The sequence below is a fragment of the Solanum stenotomum genome, chromosome 8 (assembly GCF_019186545.1).
Source record: "Solanum stenotomum isolate F172 chromosome 8, ASM1918654v1, whole genome shotgun sequence".
In the NCBI taxonomy this organism is placed as follows: domain Eukaryota; kingdom Viridiplantae; phylum Streptophyta; class Magnoliopsida; order Solanales; family Solanaceae; genus Solanum; species Solanum stenotomum.
In genome coordinates, this window is record NC_064289.1 from 7,638,364 (window position 1) to 7,654,113 (window position 15,750).

At 33.3% G+C, this 15,750-nt stretch overlaps 3 protein-coding genes across 3 annotated transcripts; 1 reads left to right on the forward strand and 2 right to left on the reverse strand.

Annotated features, from left to right (window-relative positions):
* Nucleotides 1-205: 205 nt before the first annotated feature.
* On the forward strand, nt 206-3,267 carry LOC125873017 (suppressor protein SRP40-like). The gene is made up of 3 exons (XM_049553858.1): nt 206-319; nt 1,280-1,343; nt 1,448-3,267. The coding sequence occupies exon 3, from the start codon at nt 1,484-1,486 to the stop codon at nt 2,948-2,950; it is 1,467 nt and encodes a 488-aa protein (XP_049409815.1). The 5' UTR covers nt 206-319; nt 1,280-1,343; nt 1,448-1,483; the 3' UTR covers nt 2,951-3,267.
* A 260-nt stretch (nt 3,268-3,527) lies between these two features.
* On the reverse strand, nt 3,528-6,964 carry LOC125873421 (lysM domain receptor-like kinase 3). Its single transcript, XM_049554362.1, has 10 exons — nt 6,296-6,964; nt 5,624-5,831; nt 5,399-5,538; nt 5,215-5,304; nt 5,029-5,134; nt 4,651-4,802; nt 4,449-4,546; nt 4,171-4,309; nt 3,801-3,899; nt 3,528-3,692 (listed from the first exon to the last, which is right to left on the reverse strand). Exons 1-10 carry the CDS (start codon nt 6,962-6,964, stop codon nt 3,528-3,530), a joined length of 1,866 nt encoding a protein of 621 aa, XP_049410319.1.
* A 5,843-nt stretch (nt 6,965-12,807) lies between these two features.
* Nucleotides 12,808-15,081, reverse strand: LOC125873018 (transcription factor UNE10-like). The gene is made up of 6 exons (XM_049553860.1): nt 14,924-15,081; nt 14,426-14,834; nt 14,048-14,137; nt 13,827-13,892; nt 13,223-13,672; nt 12,808-13,078 (listed from the first exon to the last, which is right to left on the reverse strand). The coding sequence occupies exons 1-6, from the start codon at nt 15,046-15,048 to the stop codon at nt 12,962-12,964; spliced, it is 1,257 nt and encodes a 418-aa protein (XP_049409817.1). The 5' UTR covers nt 15,049-15,081; the 3' UTR covers nt 12,808-12,961.
* Between the last annotated feature and the right edge of the window lie 669 nt (nt 15,082-15,750).

The following is a 15,750-nucleotide window of genomic DNA, read 5'->3' on the forward strand; positions in this document are numbered from 1 at the left end:
TTCAGTTTCAAATGTTCTGATCATCAAACCAACTATGATATTGAATGCAAAACTCAAAACGGTTTTTATATGAACTAAATATACAATTACTATAACTTTACCTTACGCACGAATTAATTAAGACAATTTTTTATTTTTACTTTCTATGCTTATTGTAATTTTTTTGTGAAGATTTATCTTTGCTACAATTACGCTTGTTCTCACATAAATTTGTCATTTCTACCAATAAGATCAAAGCTTCTTTCTTATTCCCTTCTTTCCCACAAAACAAATTTTAACCAATTGTTTGGGGTCCCTCTTCCTTGCATCAAAGTAAAAGGTATAATTTCAACAAAACATTTTTTCTTCTTAACATTTTTTTTCTTTATGTGGTAGTTAAAAGTTTCTTGATTCTTATTTTTAGAATTGAGTTTTCTTCTTGATGATCAAAGCTTCTTGTTTCTATTGTTGGTAGTAGTACTTCTTGTTTCTTTTCTGAAAGCCTCAATGGTATGATTTGTTTATAGCCAAATTCATTCTTTCTTTTAACATAATCTGATTTTAGAAGTTTGTTGAAAAAGAGTACCTCAATTAGGAGATCCAAATTCATGGAATATAAGATTGTTCATCTAGCACATTGAAAATGGAGATGTTGATTAAATTTTCTAATATAATAATGCTGCTGATAATAGGGAATATCAAATATATGGTGTAATCTCACCTGAACAAAACAATGTAATTTCACAAAGTGAGGTCTGGAAATCTCGCCTGAACAAGCAAGGTTATATATTTGGTGTCAAGAAATGGAGATGTTCATTAATTTAATATGACCAAAACATCTGTGCTAGAGTTTATGTTCTCAGCCTCTATGATGTTAGTGATATAGCCAAATTTGAGCATTAGCATTTTTCAGTTTATTGTTGATTGGGAGATAAGAATTTGTACTAATCTATTAGGATTAATTAGATGATAAGAGTTCAAGTTGGTGGAATGGACAGATGAAAGCAGTAACCGAAAGCTTCTGAAAAGAACATTTTCTTGTTGTCGTTTTATCCTGTTTTTTTCCTCCAACTGTTATGAAATAAGTGATAGCATATCGCTTTTTAGCTTTCTAGCTGCTCTAGTTCATGTTAGCAGCTGTAGGTTATGAATATAGAGGGAACTAAATGTATGTAATTCTCCTTTTGTTGTTATCTGCATTTTATGACAGAATGTTGATTTTAGTCACACAAGCCATGGATGAAAAAGCATCCCCACCTGATCTTCACCAGTTAACATGTCCTTGTTTCTATCTATTTAGGACGCCAAACGTGTGAAGTTGACGGTTCAAAAAGCACTCTGGTACTTCTTGCTTTCAGGTCCCGGTGAGTACTCTTGTTTAGCAGTTTGGGAAGTAACAGAAAATATTCACAAAGATTTTTAGTTGCTTACTCTAAACCCCTCTATATCATGCTGAACATATCTGCAGGGGTGTTGATTTGCTATTTCATTTCCTTCTCTTACAATGGCTGATGGAATACCTGAAAACCTGGAGAAAATCGAGCCTATAGTAAATCGTGTAAGAAGGAATTCAACTGGAAGTGTAGGCTTTGAAATGGGAGGATACAAGGTCTTGTCACGTTATCTTGACGTTCCAAGAAGTTCATGCCATGATATGTGCAAACATGGTTATGAACATGATTCTCCAACAAAGGCAAAGATTCCTCGGCCCTCAAGAGCAACATTAGGGAAAATCCCAGAAAGGAAGAAAGTACCAGGCTCAACTAAACTACCTTCAGAGATCAAGAGCCAGACAACTTGCCAAGTCAATGGACAGGAAATACAATCGTCCACCAAAAGAGTAGCACCTTCTGTAAATCAACAAAGTGACTCCAAGCTTAAGCCTTTGGAAGAAAATGCATCAAGAAGGCATCAAAGAAGATACAGTGACAACTTTATACCTGGGAGTTCTTCGAAAGTTCAAGAGTCTCTATCGAATGGATCTAGCAGTAGACAAAACCACAGCTGTAAAATGGAGAACGACGGTGGGTCCTCAGAGCTAAGTAAGAAAAAGAGTGTTGTTACCTCAACTGTTTCATTGTCTCCAAAATCTTCTGTGAAAAAAGTATCGAGCACAACATCCAGTAATAACTCTCCCAGAAAGGCTTCTCAACTTAACAGTAGGACTAGTCTTGCACCAAGCAAGACTGGGAAAATCAGTCATGAAAATGTGACAAAGAAGACGTCGCATCATAGAGAATCAAAGACTAAAAGCAACACTACAGGTATTTCCCAGGAAAATAGTAAGGCCAAAGAATCCTCTTTGCATAGAGATGGTCCAAAACGAGGAAAGACAGCTTCATCATCCCTTTGTTCCCCATCATTTTCACCATCTTCAGGTGGTAGTAACTCAAGAAATATTGACACCACTACCCAGTCGTCCGTTTCCTCATGTTCATTGATGTCACCATCATCAAACTCAGCAAATGAGTCTGCTCACTGTGATGAAACAAGCTCTAGCACCAGTCAAAATGGAACTACAACTCAGAAGCAAGGCACAAAACCTCGGAAAGCTGGACAAGTTGGCTTAGAAAATGAAGATTGCAATCCTAAACTGCTCAAGTTCAAAAAAGGGAAGACAATTGATATCCAATCTGAGAATGACAGTCCGCGGAAACAAAAGTTGAGGCAAGTCACCATAAAAGATAAGGGCGAAAATGAAAATGGTAATCTAATAGGAAAAGGCTTGAGAAAATTCACTGCTGATGGCCATTCATATGCTGCGAAAGACGAAGTTGTGACAGTAAATCTTCGATCCAATGGTATAGAGGATTCAAAAGAAACTCCAAGTTTGTTCAACAACGTGATTGAAGTTACGGCAAGCAAGCTTGCCAAGACTAGGAGAAGCAAGGTCAAGGCTCTGGTGGGTGCTTTTGAAACTATAATCTCCCTTCAGGATCAAAAATCCTCTCCAGTAATTGGAAGATCATAACTTACATTTCTCTTTACAGAAGGAATCTGTCCGCCAGGTGGATTCCAAGCAATATTCTGTATGATAATACTTTGTTACTGTCCTTGTGACTATTACTTTAGGTAGTTGTAGGGATTGATCACTCAAATTTGATTTCTAATCGAGTTAATGAGTGCTTAGAACAGTCTAATCAGAGAAATTTGGTTGAGCTTAAGACATTCTTCGATGAGTAACTCACCCATGTAAGCTTTCAGTAGCTGAGGCACTTGTTAGCATATTAAGTCTTAACATCAAGTATTGGTTTTATTCTGCATAACAGAATAGTCCAGACTTTAAAATTCTCTGTTGAGGATGACACAGTTATCCTAATTTTTTATGCCTGTACATATTTGGTCAATAAACAACTTTAATTTCGGAGGATTACTCTGAAGCCAAGTAGAAATCAAAATGTTGTATTTATATTCATGTTTACCAAAACATTCTTTAGCTTTACAAGACTGGAAAAGAAAATAAGTCCATCAATTAGTAGAACATTGACTACTGGAAGTAGTAAGATTTTCACTCTATTTTAAAATTAAGTCACTTCTTGAAATGCATTTCATCTCCCATTAAAGACTCCACTAAAAACCAAGCTATCGCCTCCTAATGATGCCTCCCACTCTGTGGAGGAGATCCTGATTTGAGATAATGAAACAACCACCTCCCGCATTTCTGGTCTGTTAATTGCATTTTCACTTAGACACCACTCTGCAATTTCGGCCATCTGTAGTGTAATGAGAAAATATCAGCTCTAGATGCATAGTCTACTGGCCATCAAAATAGAAGTAGAAGAATTAGAGACTTGGACATCAAGATTTTTTAGATTTCCAACCTTGTATATATCTTCCATGGGGTAGCATCCCTTGAGATTTCCATCTATAGAAGATTCTAATGCTGAGTCCGGATCCTCGTCTTGGAAAATTTCGTGAATCTGACCATTCAGTTGACACCTTTTTTGGTTAATGGAAGACTACATATAATGTATATAAATTTAAGCTGTAACAAGCAAGAAAGTGATCTCCTGACATCCATGCTCTAAGAAATGCATACATCTCACTTATTCTTCATTTTAGGTTCTTCTTTCGTATAAGCATTTTTTAGTATTTCAAGTCATGTTCTAAAATAGAGTCATTTCTTTCGGATGGTCATTCATGTGGTTGTGTTTCATTCCTTAATATATCTCTGCTAAATAGTTGACTTACAATAGAGATAAGTGATTTCATCTTGTTTGGATCTCCATTTTCACGAATGAGTGCACGTTTGCCAGTAATTAGTTCTGCAAGAACTACTCCAAATGCAAAAACATCTGTTTTGGTAGTTATCTGCAGTTCTTTCACAGATCTGTAACATATGAGACATCAGAAGCAAATCTTATAAATTCTTCTAATCATATGGTTCTGATGTTGCAAGACAATATAGCATTCCATTGTAAAAAGACAAGAAAAAGGACTAGCAAGAATGACTAAATGCAGATGCTTACTCAGGGGGGAGATATCCTGGTGTTCCAACTAGGCGGGTCGCCAAGAATTCATCTTCATTGGTTCGACCAACTAGTTTTGCCAGGCCAAAATCTGCAACCTATAAAAGAGCACTTTCTTGGATGTATGATAAATGAAAACTACAAATTCTTCACTAAAGTTTTAGTTCATCTATCTATGTACTTGAAGGAGTCAAGAAGGCACCTTAGCTCTCATGGCTTCATCCAGTAGAATGTTACTCGTTTTAATATCACGGTGAACATACCGAGATTTTGTATGGTCATGGATATACTCGATACCCCTTGCAGTATCTACAGCAATCTGTGTTCTTGTAGTCCAACTTAGAGGCTTATGACCTGGTTCAGAACAAGTGGATGTGAGCTAACTAATGATTCTGCTTAATTCTTCTTTTTTGCCTTTTGAAATCTTAGTTCTTTTTATCCTTTCTCCATATTGGTTGAAGCTTCTCAGCATTCCTAAACAGAGTTATACAGTTTATGATTTCTTTTAACTAGTGGACTGTTATCGCTTAAATTTTGTATCAATATGAGCTTAAGGTTGAATTTACATGTTATTGAATACCTTTTAGCAGTGGTTGATGAAGATGTTCATTGAGAGAGCCATTTGGAACATACTCATAGACCAAGTAGAGGTGATCATCGCCGCTGGCATATCCCAACAGCTCCACCTACACGATGAACTCTTCATAAATACTGGAGCATCATCAAAGTAAATTGCAGCTTTCAGTTATTAAATCTGATTACTTACCACATTTATGTGATGGATCTTGCATAAGACTTTGAGCTCTGCCATAAACTCCTTGGACTTGTTGGACCTCATCTTTTTTATTGCAACTTCCTAGAATCAGTTTGATAATCGCCTTTTAATTGCGAGGCACAGAAGAATCTGAGTTGGCTTGAGAAAAAATGAAACAAAAGGAAGTGCTAGATACCTGCTTTCCAATCGTCCCATAATACACACTCCCATATCCACCTGCCCCGATAATCCTAGACTCATCACAATCGCTTGTAGCTTCTGCTATTTCCTCAAGACTGTATATTACTGGCCTTTCTGATTCGAAAACTGGCATTTCTGCAGAGTTGAATAAATTGATTGTATTAATTTTCTGTCATGCAATCTTTTCCTGTTTTGCATAAATAAATGGCAAACAGTAAACCTTCAGTATGATCTTTATACATGTACTGCTTCTGAAGTGACATGTTTTTTTTTGTACTAAAGCTTTTGGAAACAGCTGCAGCATCCTCCTTGACGCGTCTCTGCAATCTATTTCTCCTTAGAATAAATACTATCACAGTGCAGATTGAAAGTACTGTCACAGCTGATAGTATTCCAACTAATACCATCCATTTGTGTGCTTTGTGATTCTTTCCTGTTGAATGATGGGTAAAATGAAGCAACGAAAAGTCAATTTCTAATAATCAAATAGCACTGTTTAATGTATATACCATCTAATAACTTCCTGAGTGATTTCCTTAACATTTTATGGAACTTTGCTAACCAAGGATGAGATACTGACTATTTAACTGATGAAAAAAACAGAAATTTGCTAATAGGAGATGATCTAATTCGCCAACAGTCTCAAGACGCTTATAAGCAAGCTATCTGCTTTCATGATTTGATTTCTCAGATTGTCACTCAGCTAATAACTATTCTCTCATAAAATCACTTTCTCGATGTTGAAGGAAATTGGAATCAAGAAGAAAGGTGACTTTCTGAGATGATAACTATTAGTTGAGTGACAATCTGAGAAATCAATATGATGATCTAATTGTTTAGTCAACATAGTAATACATAGTTGATGAGATAAAAAAGAGACAAATCTCAATACAAGATATAACTTACCGGTACTTGGTAGAGGAACTCCATTTTTGTACATGGGCACATATAATAGCCATCCAACATCTACAAACTGTGGCCATTTCAAATAAGGATTCAAGTTCTCAATATCACTGACTTGAGAAGAAAGTGAATCTCCGATACTTGATAAAGTATCGTGCTGCTGAACAGTATACGTCACCACAGTCTTTTGTTCATCTTCCACACATCCACACAATAGATGCATAGTTACATTTTCCCCAGCCTTGTAACTTTTATCTTCTCCACCAACTTCCCAAGCCTGTCCACTATAAATGTCATTAGAAACATTTGCAAATGTATCCCTTGACTGCAGATTGTAAATCGTGTCATAGAAATATCCAACAGTTCCATTAACATCTTTGCAAGTACAAGGTACATTTACTAAGTAGTCTTGTCTGTCATCATAGCTAATCGGCTCGATTGCTGATGCATTGACAGAGTAAAAAAAGGTGATATTCTGTTTTGAGAGACTATTGTGCTGATAGAGGAAAGCATTGCACGTCTTGATGTGATCGGAACATGGAAAAGGGTGGATGTTAGTTAACTGAGTTGGTATAGCAGAAGTAAAATTTGTTATGATCTTAGGGAAAATCAGAGGAAACAGGAAGTAAAAAATGAGGATACAACACCAAGAAGCCATAAGCCTTGGCATGAAAAATACTCTGCCTTGTGAAATAAAAAGGAAAGAATATCAGGTCATGAAAATTATGATATTCTGATAGAATATTTCCCCTTTGTCAGATCCTATTTGTTGTTTTGTTTGTTGACATATACAGTAATATAAACATAATGCTACGTCGTCATAGCCTTTTGCAGAAATGTAGGGTAAGACTGCGTACAATAGAGACCCTGCACATATCGGGAGCTTAGTGTGTTTGCCATATATGAAACATATAACAGTATTATATCATATTGTATTTTACAATGTTTCTGCATCAATTGGAACCTTTGGTTTTTACTGTTTACAATGCATACTTGCCGATTTTTACAATGCAGCAAATGAAGATACCTGGACTCTAGTAGTAATGCTAGTGCTACTCTAATATATACTACTGCCTCCATGTTAATTTATTTGTCTGGTTTTGACTTGACACGGATTTTAAGAAAGTAAAAAATATTTTGTATCTTGTGTCTTAAACAAAAAAGGAAGAGACATTATTTTTTAAACGAACTAAAAAAATTAGGACAAACAAATTGAAACGGATGGAGTATATTTATTTTTTTTACTCCATAAAAAATTGCATTTCAAGGCAAAATTTGCAAGCTATTGTAAAGCTGTTTAAACCAATGCAGTGGAGGTGGAGTTTCCTAGTATGAGGCCAATTCATTAGGCGACCCTTTAAAATTTTAAATCATTAAGAATTGGATGTAACATTTAATGGAAATGAAAATTATGTCACTAATCTTAAGATTAGCTGTTGTACAACTACAAATAGGAAAGGTTACATATTTTAAAGTGATTCAATGCAGGCGAATTCTGCCTTTATAGTTTACCGAATCAATTGGTTTTGCTCAGATCATGTATATATATGTGTAAAAAAAATACTTACCCACAATATATATAGCACATGTCATTATCACCCTACGTATTGCAATTGAGGTTACAATATATTAATGAACTAATAATCGTAGTCAAAACATAAGTATTACTTGTTAAATGTGAACAAATTAAATTGGTGCCGGCGAAGCAAATTAAGTGTATCACGTACGGCTAATCAGCCGGCCACTATTTATGATACATGTTATACTATAAATTTGTTTTTAGGTCCAAAAAGATATTGAAATTCTAAATAGAATTACGTAATTATGTGTAGTTTAATTTAACATGCCATAGCAATTTAGTTACGGAAGATCAAATATGATCACTCTAATAGTGAGAAAATTATACTATATAGATAGCTTAAATATTTTTTTTTACGTATATATCCCTTGAAAAGCATAAATTATAGAGTAAATTTTAGGTTTAGCAAACATAAAAATCATATTTGTATGTTATAGCTATAGTTTATATAATCGGGCTCCATAGCAAACATAAAGTTTGCTATGGCTATTAATATGTATATTTCAGTATACATATACAAATAAATCAATTGTATAATCTGTTTCGGTATATATATACAAAAGAATCAAGTGTATAATCTGTGTTTGTATAAAGAGAGAAAGACAAAAGAAAACTGGGCAGGAGAAAATCTGTATTTGTATAATTATAAGTGTATAGGACGAAAATAAACGTATTTGTATTTGTATATACAATTTTCTCTCGCTTTATACAAGCACAAACGCAATTTATACATTTGTGTTTGTATAAAGTGAGAGAGGCGAGAGAGAGTGGCGAGCGAGATCTAGGAGAGGGGTGATCGAGATTCTCTGGGGAGAGAGGCGAACGGAAAGGCATGTACATATACAATTTTCTCTCGCTTTATACAAACACAAACGTAATTTATACATTTGTGTTTGTATAAAGTGAGAGAGGTGAGAGAGAGACTGCCGAGCAAGAAATGGAGAGTGGCGAGCGAGAAATTTGGGGAGAGAGGCGATAGAGACTATCGAGCGAGAAATGGAGAGTGGCGAGCGAGAAATCTGGGGAGAGAGGCGAATGGCAACTGTTTGTTACAGGTTACAATTAAATCAAACTATGGTTATAATATTTAATTTGAATTAACAGTTTACTATTTTATACAATTTTTCCATTTTATGTGACATGGAGATTTATATCCCATTGAAGTAATTATATATATATATATATAGTAAAATTTGTGTTTTATTCTCCATTATTTTCTTGATCACCAAATTTTACACTTCATACAATAGGGGAAAAAAACTAACATTAATCTTCTTAATTCAGTTGGTGATGCATTCGACAAATAAATAATTATAGATGTGCATCAACAAGGGCAGAGCTAGAAATCCGCATACGGGTTCTGTTGGGTCAATAATTTTTGTTCGAATAGTTTATTTATAATAAAGAAATTTATTAAATATATACATTAATTTTAGACTCAATTATTAACATGAAATCATCTTTTCTAAAATTTAGAATCCATCTAAGGTTAAACTTTTGACTACAGTATCATGCGGCAAATTTTCGACGGGCTAAGAGCAAAATGGGCCCAAAAGTTTCACTAAAAAAACTTTCAAAATTAAATTAAATTGTGGTGTAACCGCAATACAATCGTGATGAAAGAAATCTTCCCTTTTATCATTACTTGTGTGATTCTATAGTAGCTTTAATTCAAGGAAAAACAACACAATATGACAAACATACCTATATATTCAAGAAAAATAGCTATATTTTATTTTTTTCATAATATATGGATAGCAAAGTTAATTATATACAAATAAATAATTTTTTATATACATTTAATATAAATAAATACAAAATAGGAAAGTTATTATTGAATGCCTAATTAATTATTGCAGGCACATTTTACGTGATCTTTTTCAAATGTTTACCATCATCAACTTTTTCTCTTTCATGCCTAATTAATTTGGCTTAAAGTATTTTAATTAATGAATAAGTGAATTTCTTTCTGGGCAATTAAGAATCGTTGATAGGCTTCATTTTTGTATGCATATTCTTTGTATCTTATTTAACTATATTTATGTATATTAGTATTTAATTATATTTTGTATGCATATTTATGGTATGTTATTTAACTGTAATTATGTATATTAGTATTTAACTATATTTTTGTATGCATACTCGTTGTATCTTATTTAACTATATTTATGTATATTAGTATTTAACCATATTTTTGTATGCATATTCGTTGTATCTTATTTAACTATATTTATGTATATTAGTATTGCTAAATAGTAATTGCTCACATGGTTTCGTCTTCTTTAGCCATTTTTATCAAGGAATATCGGTAACATAACTTTGTTCGGGATGAATTTATAATAGGATTTATTGTGGCTCCTAAAATACACACATTGGTTATAACATGTTCATGTTTAAAGTTAAATCCAATAAAAAATAGTTGTATGCAAATAAAATCACTTTTATTCAATAATTGTATATTTACTCAAAAGGTATATCCTAAATATATGGGTATGTATTCCTATGTATTTTAAGTTAAATGTATTTTAGTTTTTACCTTCATTGATTTTTTAATTAACGTTTTCTCTAAGTTTTATTCAGTCATTATTATGACATATCAATACCACATCTTTTGAGACAACAAGAGAATGGAGTATTTAAACTGACAAGAATATGATCAGGTATGTCTTTAAATAAGTAATTATTAGTTCTAATGTTAATAATGGAAAGTTGCTCATTGTATGGACGTAAATTAAATTAGGACAGTGGGTTATATTTAGAGTCAATTCATTATTTAGTTTATTGTACTTAAAGATGTATTAGTGTATAAATAGAAAAATAAAAATGTATACAGAAATACAGCGAAAAAAAGATATAAAAATGTAGTCATTTATTGTAAATAACATACTTATAGCTATTGAACTTCAATAACCCTATAAATATAGTCATTTTTGTAAGTTGCTCTTAATTCAATCTGAAGGAAAATATGATCGAATTAATTCTTACGGTAGATATTCATCAACTCCTTCAAAAAAATTGAAAATTAATATTTTTTATTTTTTACTGAGTGACTCTTCAATTATTTTATCGAAAAATGCTATTGACGATGTCAATCAATTTCTATCACTCGATAAATGATTCTTTTTGGGGAAAATTGTGCATTATAGAAAACTATTAATTCAAAATAAATGTTACAGCTACTGTTTCATTTAATTCCAATTCGCAACAAACTTCTTGCCATTCGCTGAGCCAATCAATTTCTCAACCCTGAATCTCACTCACCATTCTCAGTTCTCTCCCTCGCCTCTACAAACACAAATGTATCAATTATGTTTGTGTTTGTATAAGGCGGGAGATACTGTATATACAAATACATATCTCTCCATCCTATACACTTATAATTATACAAATACAAATCTTTCCCTATCCAGTTCTCTTTTGCCTTTCTCTTTCGCTTTATACAAATACAATGTTAGTTTGTGTTTGTATAAAGCGAGAGAGATTTGATATATAAATACAAATGTTTTGACTCGATTCAATTGTATACATATTCAAATTTTATGTAGATATACAAACACAATCATTGATACATATACATAGTAGTTACATCTATACAGATATACATAGACAATTCACATCTCTCCACTCTCTGTCCTCTCTCGCTCGCCTCTCTCCTCTCTCTCCTAATCTCATTTACTACTCTAGCCTAACATAAAGAACATATACATATACAAACACAAATTTTCATAGTACAGACGCCCAATCTATACAAATTAAATCAGATGCTCCATAGCAAACATAATTTGGCTATGAAGCGCAAATAGCAAAAATATAGTTATAGAGCGCTAATATAGTTTTTATGTTTGATATTCCTAAAATTTATTCTCTTTTTTATAACTAGTGATATCGACTAAAGGAACCCAACAAACGTGTATCAATGATATATATGATGATGCATCTTGAAATGTCTTTGAAAGAGATTTATCGTCAAGTTGCTATTAGACATATAGAATATTGTAAAGCTTATATGGAAAAGAAAACAATTGTCTTTCCTTTTCAATGTACACAAATATAACTCCAATGTCCATTTCTATTAGGTCCAGCCTATGACAAATTAAGATACAAAATGGTCCAACCTGATTTAAAAGCCCTTAATTTCTCTAAGCATCTTGTAATTTAATACATGCATATAGCCTGTAGGGACAAGACTTTATTGCAATATTCAACTCTTATCATTTCTAGAATTCCCCACCAATTATTTTATCCTCTCTGTTAAATTAATTAGATTAACTTCAATATTTTAAATTTATGATTTAGATGTTCAAAAACTATATGAAAAATATTATGAGTTACAATCTTTTTTATATTAATATGATGAAAATATATATATTAAAATATTGATTAAAGTCCTGACTCTCGAAAAGTGAAATCTGGCGAATAAAAATAACGGAAGTGATTAATATGAAGGTTGTGTGCGGCTTCGTGTAGAACCCACACCAAATCATTTTGAGATCATCCATTGGTCCCTTTTTTTTTGTTTTCTTTTAAGTGGTGATGACTGATGAAGAATCATCTATGTGAGATCCATCGTAACATGCTTATAAATTTAAATTATTTTTTGGTTAATTTTGCTACGTATCTATACATATTATGGGTCCATTGGTTAGTTTGGGTCTTACTAGGTACGTAAATGGTCGTCACTAATCCTAAATTGGAATGAATTTTTCTAAAACTTAGTTTAGAAGGTGAGATAAAAAAAAAATTTCGAAGATTGAGGATGTAAACGAAACCATTAACCTCTCAAACCAGCCCAAAAATACTCCAATATGCTTTTTACTTCAATTTCAGATCACTATGTAAATAACAAACTTGACATATATACATATTGCTCAAGTAAACTTGTCTACAAGAAAGAAAAGAAAAAAAAAAGTAAAAGCAATTCAGTATGCTAGGATAACGCGCAGTAAATTAAACTTAATAAGACGATACCGCAATTTATTATATGAAATACTTAATAAGTTTATGTGTACTTAAAATGCATCAAATAATGCACGAGTGTTTAGTAAGAAAAATGTGAGTATATATATAATATTTTGGTCATTCCTTTTGCCCTTGGATATTGACGTTTTCTTGGTTGAACTTGCTCTGCATAGATTGATTGGCCTGCTGCATATACTGGGCTACCATTTCATTATTCAACTCCATCTTCATTGACTGTATATTTGAAATTAAAAGCCAATTAATAAATTAATTAAGTCGGAGGGATACATGCGAATCCACTTGAATACAGGAACAAAATTACACCTAATTTGAACTCCATGTATCTGAACGTACCAAAATTTCGTATAAATTACTTACTTGGGTTAAAAATGCATTATAGGGGTCATTAAAAGGGTATAATGAAGTGGTTGCAATATTGGGAGCAGTAGCTGCAGCTTTGGTGACTGTGGCGTTGGCGGCATCACCATAATTAGCTACTTGTGACGGTTGAGTATGAACGGTCGGGGCAATGCCAAATGCTGGAGACATGAAGGGATGACAACTAGGAGTGGCAATTGAAGTTGGATAAATGAGGGGAGACTGATAAGGAGCTCGAGCTAAATTAGCACTCATATTGTTAATCATTCCTGCAGTGCCCATGCCAAGACTAAGACCACTCATTCTTGCTAGTAATGGCATTTGAATATGTGGTTGCATCATCATCAACATTTGTTGCTCCATGTTTTTAGCATAGCTTATCATATGAATTTGTGCTTGAAGCTGCTTTAAGTACTTTATCACTTCCTCCAACATTGATGCTTTATCTGTCTGCTGTACATACATATAATTATGTCATGAAAAAAATTACATTATCCTCCTATGTATATATCTATGATCAGTTGGACAGAAAATTATACTGTGTATATAGCTAGATCAAATATTACTGGTTAGACTTGCATATGTGGTAGTTACAACTACGTACCTTACTTGCATTTGGCACCAACTTCTGCAGAGCTTTCATCTTTTCGTTGATTCTAACACGGCGTCTCTGCACCAAAATTAAACAAAACAATGGGTAACTAGTGTGTTCATATAGTCATATATAAAAGGCTATTGCCAAGTTGTAAATACTATTCATTCACTTTCTATAAATACACTAGCTAGCCAACTTGTCGTAAGGTGCATTAATTAAATCCAACATACCCTCTCTGACTGGTTATGAACAGCAGCTCTTCGACTACGTTTTGATGGGTTGGAGCTTTTTGTTTCACGTTCTAATTCCTCCTTGTTTTCCTGTCACAAGTCATCCGATATGCATTAGAGTTTGATAACATATATGTATTTGAAATAAGTATACATATCACTGCAAAATATAATTCCAAAGTACTAGTACTATATATAGTACAAGAATGTATAGTGGGACATTAGCTAGGTGACTAGCTACTGATATTTGCATTTGATCATCGTACTAGCTGGCTAGCGATCACTTTTTAACGAAGAGACATGACTGATTATTATAAGATACTTATACCATCCAATTTTATTTTTTTTATTTATGAAGTATGTAAGAAGTTTAATTACCGAGCCACCATGGCAGGCAGAATCCTCGTTACAAGGCCATGTTACCATGGTGATATCATTATCCCTAGCATTTGCACGAGCGTTTAAATGTTCTAGTGATATTCCACCAATATATAATTGGGGGTCAGAATCTGATGATCTCATCCTCTTTAGTACTCCTCTTGTTTGTTGAGCACCATAAGATACATTTTTGTCCCTGTTGATGTTTGCCTGATTTTGTCCATCACTTCCCATTATATAACTATGATTTTGTTTTTGGAAAGTGGCTTGATGCACGATTGACTCTAGTGTGTCACCAGCCTTTCCCCATGTGTGTTTTGTTTGCTCATTGGAGAGGTTGCTTCCAAGTCTATGCATGGCTACTTGCCCATTTTCCCATGTTAACTCTGCAACTTCACACTTATTGGACCTGAATTTTTAGATATCATATCATATTAGTAGAAAGAAAGAGATGTTGAAGAAAAATGTTACTAGTAGCTAGTATAATTAAGAACATACATGGGGTCAACTTGATTCTGCTGGTTAGGCACGTGGCTACGAGGATATCTGTTCTCCTCTACTTCTTTTTCTACTACTTGTTCTTCTTGTTTTTGGTGACTAAAATTCCAAGTATGATGACTCATGTTGATGCCTTTGATAGGGTCTACCCTTGTAAGTTCTCAGTTACTGCCAGTCCTAATATATTGAGCTGGCTTTCCCTCTTTTATACTAAAATTGTATTTCAGTATCTTCTGGTCCCCTACAGGATTGTCATATTTAGCTGAATATTTAATGTATGCACACTATGTGTTGTAGCAATAAAAGCCTGGATTTCAAATGGATAAGTTTTGGCAATTTAGTGTATCTGTTTTACTCTTTTTCCTTGATGATAGAACTCTAAAGAATGAAAGAGCAAAATTTTTATCCACCTAAAGATGAGGAACTGATTTCTTCATTGTAATTAGTAACTTCCAACAAAGATATTTTCCTTTTTGATGGGGTTAAAAACATTCAATGCGTTCAAATTTGCCGCCTCTCTATCTGACTTTGGTTGCTCTGACTAGTGATGCAACAACTACTCAAATAAATTGACAGCATTTTAAAAAATATAATTAATTTCAATCACATAGAAGTTATGCCGACTTCATAAGATGAGGTGGGGCTGGTACTTTGTAGTTATCTTTTGTCACTCTCATCCCTGATTTCGTATAAACATTAGTATAAAGTTCTAATTAAGCGCTGTTAGATTAAAATTTGGAATCCTTAGTATAAGTTGTTAATGTAATTACAAATTTCTTACTGATAACATCAGCACTTTTGTTGTTACATGTCATTCACTTGCTAGC

Bases quoted from the DNA above. Each gene is read 5' to 3' on its own strand.
- LOC125873017 (XM_049553858.1), top strand. From the start codon at position 1,484: ATGGCTGATGGAATACCTGAAAACCTGGAGAAAATCGAGCCTATAGTA.
- LOC125873421 (XM_049554362.1), bottom strand. From the start codon at position 6,964: ATGGCTTCTTGGTGTTGTATCCTCATTTTTTACTTCCTGTTTCCTCTG. The intron at 5,305-5,398 runs GTATCTAGCACT...AACTGATTCTAG, and splicing joins ATGGGACGATTGGAAAGCAG to GAAGTTGCAATAAAAAAGAT. The intron at 4,547-4,650 runs GTGCCTTCTTGA...GCTCTTTTATAG, and splicing joins ATGAAGCCATGAGAGCTAAG to GTTGCAGATTTTGGCCTGGC.
- LOC125873018 (XM_049553860.1), bottom strand. From the start codon at position 15,048: ATGAGTCATCATACTTGGAATTTTAGTCACCAAAAACAAGAAGAACAA. The intron at 14,835-14,923 runs GTATGTTCTTAA...CTAAAAATTCAG, and splicing joins CAGAATCAAGTTGACCCCAT to GTCCAATAAGTGTGAAGTTG. The intron at 14,138-14,425 runs GTAATTAAACTT...GACTTGTGACAG, and splicing joins CTGCCTGCCATGGTGGCTCG to GAAAACAAGGAGGAATTAGA.